Source organism: Gastrolobium bilobum, unplaced genomic scaffold (assembly GCF_033153095.1).
Source record: "Gastrolobium bilobum isolate Gb01-03AN ecotype WA unplaced genomic scaffold, APGP_CSIRO_Gbil_v1 utg2894, whole genome shotgun sequence".
Classification (NCBI taxonomy): Eukaryota; Viridiplantae; Streptophyta; class Magnoliopsida; order Fabales; family Fabaceae; genus Gastrolobium; species Gastrolobium bilobum.
The window spans coordinates 202,268-205,233 of NW_026897400.1; the positions used below are offsets into that span (position 1 = coordinate 202,268).

The 2,966-nt window shown below is 32.8% G+C and overlaps 1 protein-coding gene across 1 annotated transcript; it reads right to left on the minus strand.

Moving 5' to 3' along the window:
• Nucleotides 1-759: 759 nt before the first annotated feature.
• LOC133306605 (ethylene-responsive transcription factor 13-like) lies at nt 760-1,368 on the minus strand. The gene has a single exon (XM_061506927.1). The coding sequence runs from the start codon at nt 1,366-1,368 to the stop codon at nt 760-762; it is 609 nt and encodes a 202-aa protein (XP_061362911.1).
• Between the last annotated feature and the right edge of the window lie 1,598 nt (nt 1,369-2,966).

Consider the following 2,966-nt stretch of genomic DNA (forward strand, 5'->3'; position numbering starts at 1 on the left):
TACTTTATTCTTTACATTTCAATAGGAATAGAAAATTAACTACACATTCAAATCCATTTACATGGTTCGAAGATATAGACACCTTCATGATTCAAAACAAACACACTCTGCCTTGCCAAGGCAGTATATTGGCCTCACCAACACATATTTATTATCAATGCCATTGAAAATTATAAAAAATATTAAACGGGTCAAATTTTGAAAGCTGTAAAAAGGGAAGAATATGCTAATCTGGATATTTAACAGTGACCAACGAGGCCTGACTTTTGAGGGTTATCATAAGTTGCGTCCACAAAATTATAATTCCTCTACTGCATAAGGGGCACCGTATGAAAAATAAGAACAATCTAACGGGCACAATGTATCTGCTAGTAATGAAGTACATATGAAAAAAGAGGGGAATGATTTCAATTTTTTTTTTATGAACTTACAAACTATATTATCGATAAACATAGTGTAGTTTGTAAGAGTTTGTAAATATAACCTTTTCAGAAAAAGAAAATACCAAAAATTTCTCAAACCCATTGGTGAGATACTAAAAAAGTTATTAATAATTTTTATTAATAATATTATTTTATTAATAATAATATTAAGAATATTATTTATATTCTTAATATTACTAATAATATTAAGAATCAAATCAATATTTATTAATAATATTAATTTACAAATATGATTGAAAATTAAAAATCAACTAGATTGCTTGTAAGTTGTAGCATCATTCAACAATTGCTCATAAAATATCATGGATTCAATATCCTACATTTCTGAAGTGTCAATAATGCTAACTCGGCTCATCTTCATTTTCGGCTCTAAAGCCACTCCCAATGAACACGGCTCCGGCGAACACCGCTTAGCTGCCACTTGCATCGGCTGAACAACATCAGAGCCAATCAAATGTGGAAAATTTAGCTTGGCTTTTGATCCGTGCATTTTGAAAGCGGCTCGGTCATAAGCCAAAGCCGCGTTCTCAGCCGACTCATAAGTCCCGAGCCACACTCTCGCGCCGTTCTTCTTAGGATCTCTAATCTCCGCAGCAAACTTTCCCCACGGTCTACGCCTCACTCCCCTCATACACGGAGGCGCGTGTCTCTCACGCGCCGCCGCATTCGAAGCACCCCGATGCTCCACAACAGCTGATGTCGTTTGTTCCGAAGAAACCAACGGAGAGTTGACCGCATAATCGTAAAGGGTAGACGTTGATTCACTCCCACTCCCGGTGGGGGAACCCTGGTTGGTGGCCGGAGCAACGCCGTGAGAGGCGGTGGGAACCGCCAGGAGTGCACTGGAGTCGTCGTCGAGGAGGTAGCTACGAATGGATTCGAGAAGAGCAAGATCAGATTCAAGAATGGTGGGTTGAAGATTCATTTGGTTTTGGAACATGAAAGCGTGTGTTATTATTGTTGTACGTGTTATAGTATATTGTAGTGAGTAAGAAAGGAAGGTACTGAACTGAAGTAGCAGTGGATATGTAATATGTATGCGTGTATATATATATATAGGGGTAGTGTACTATTGTTGAAAAGTGATAAGATTTTGTGTGACATTGTTGGACCCTGTTCTCATTTCCTGGAAGCATCGTGAGTTTTCAAGCAGGTGCTTTAAAGGGTTTAATTGCATTATTAAATGGTGTAAACGTTTTTAATCACGTGTTATAATGGGGGTTGGATAGTATTATTTAATAAGAGGGGATGATTTAATGTTGAACTTTTACTTTTGTAAGTCTTTTTATATGTTTTTTTATATACGTACTAGCTAGTAAGCCTGTACTGATAAATAATAATAACCTTTGCTCGTGGGGTCTACTAACTAATGCCTATGGTTCGGAGAAGGAAATAGAATTTGGGGTTTTTTTTGAATTAACCCAACCATAATTAGCCATTTGAAGAGAGTTGATTTTTCGTCTGTATCCTTATAAATTTTGACTCTTTTGAACCAGTTATGAAACTGTTTCAACTTTTTAAGTCAGCTATGAGACTATCACAATGCGAAGTGAGTCAGAAATAAAGATATTTAAAGTTTAAACCCTTTCCACATGTGACATGTGAGAATCGAACCGAGACTCTTTCCTTTCAACTTACTCAACTTTCTTGCTACCAACTAAGCTACCACAATTTGGTAGAATATGGGTTTAATGTTTTTTATATTATAGGAGATAAATTTTTTCTCTCATGCACATATAAAAGTGTGTAGGCCAGGCCCATATGAGAAGAAAAGAGAGAAAAAGAAAACATAGACCCTCACACTTTTATGTGTATAAAAAATAAATTTATCTCATATAATATTAGAAATAATAAAGCCATAAAATATGGAAGAAGTTATACTTAATAATAAAAAGTTTTATAACTCTTACTACTAAACTAATTACCGTTGATTTCCGCCAATCTAACGTTTATAATTTATTGAGAATTAATAATTAATTAATAAATATACTCAATAAATTATAACCGTTAGAGTTGTAAAACTTTTTAGTAGTAAATATACGCATATACTATATATATTATATAGTCGAAATTGGTTTGTAGAGTGTGATGTATATTATTATTATTATTATTGTTATTATTATTATTATTATTATTATTTTTAACATAAAACTCCACCTATGCAATAAATGGTGGTAAGGAAAAATAATTTATAGAAGTCTTGTTTGTAAAACTTTAAAAGTGGGGTATCAAATGATAAAATCCCAATATTTTAATGCTAATTTTGTTTCAACTATATGCATATGGTTGTGTGGGTAACTATTGTATGCAAAAATTCTTAATGTGTTGATTAATTTAAAAAATCAAGATAAAATTAATTCAAGCACACTTTAACACTTGAATTGCCCTTGTGTGTTTTTCTTCACGTATTATAGATGAAGTTTAATAAAAATAAAAATGGGATTTTTTATGCTTTTTTTGCATATGATATTGTAGTTATGAAAATTTTGTGTCTATCTTATTGTTCAGATTCATAAATAATTA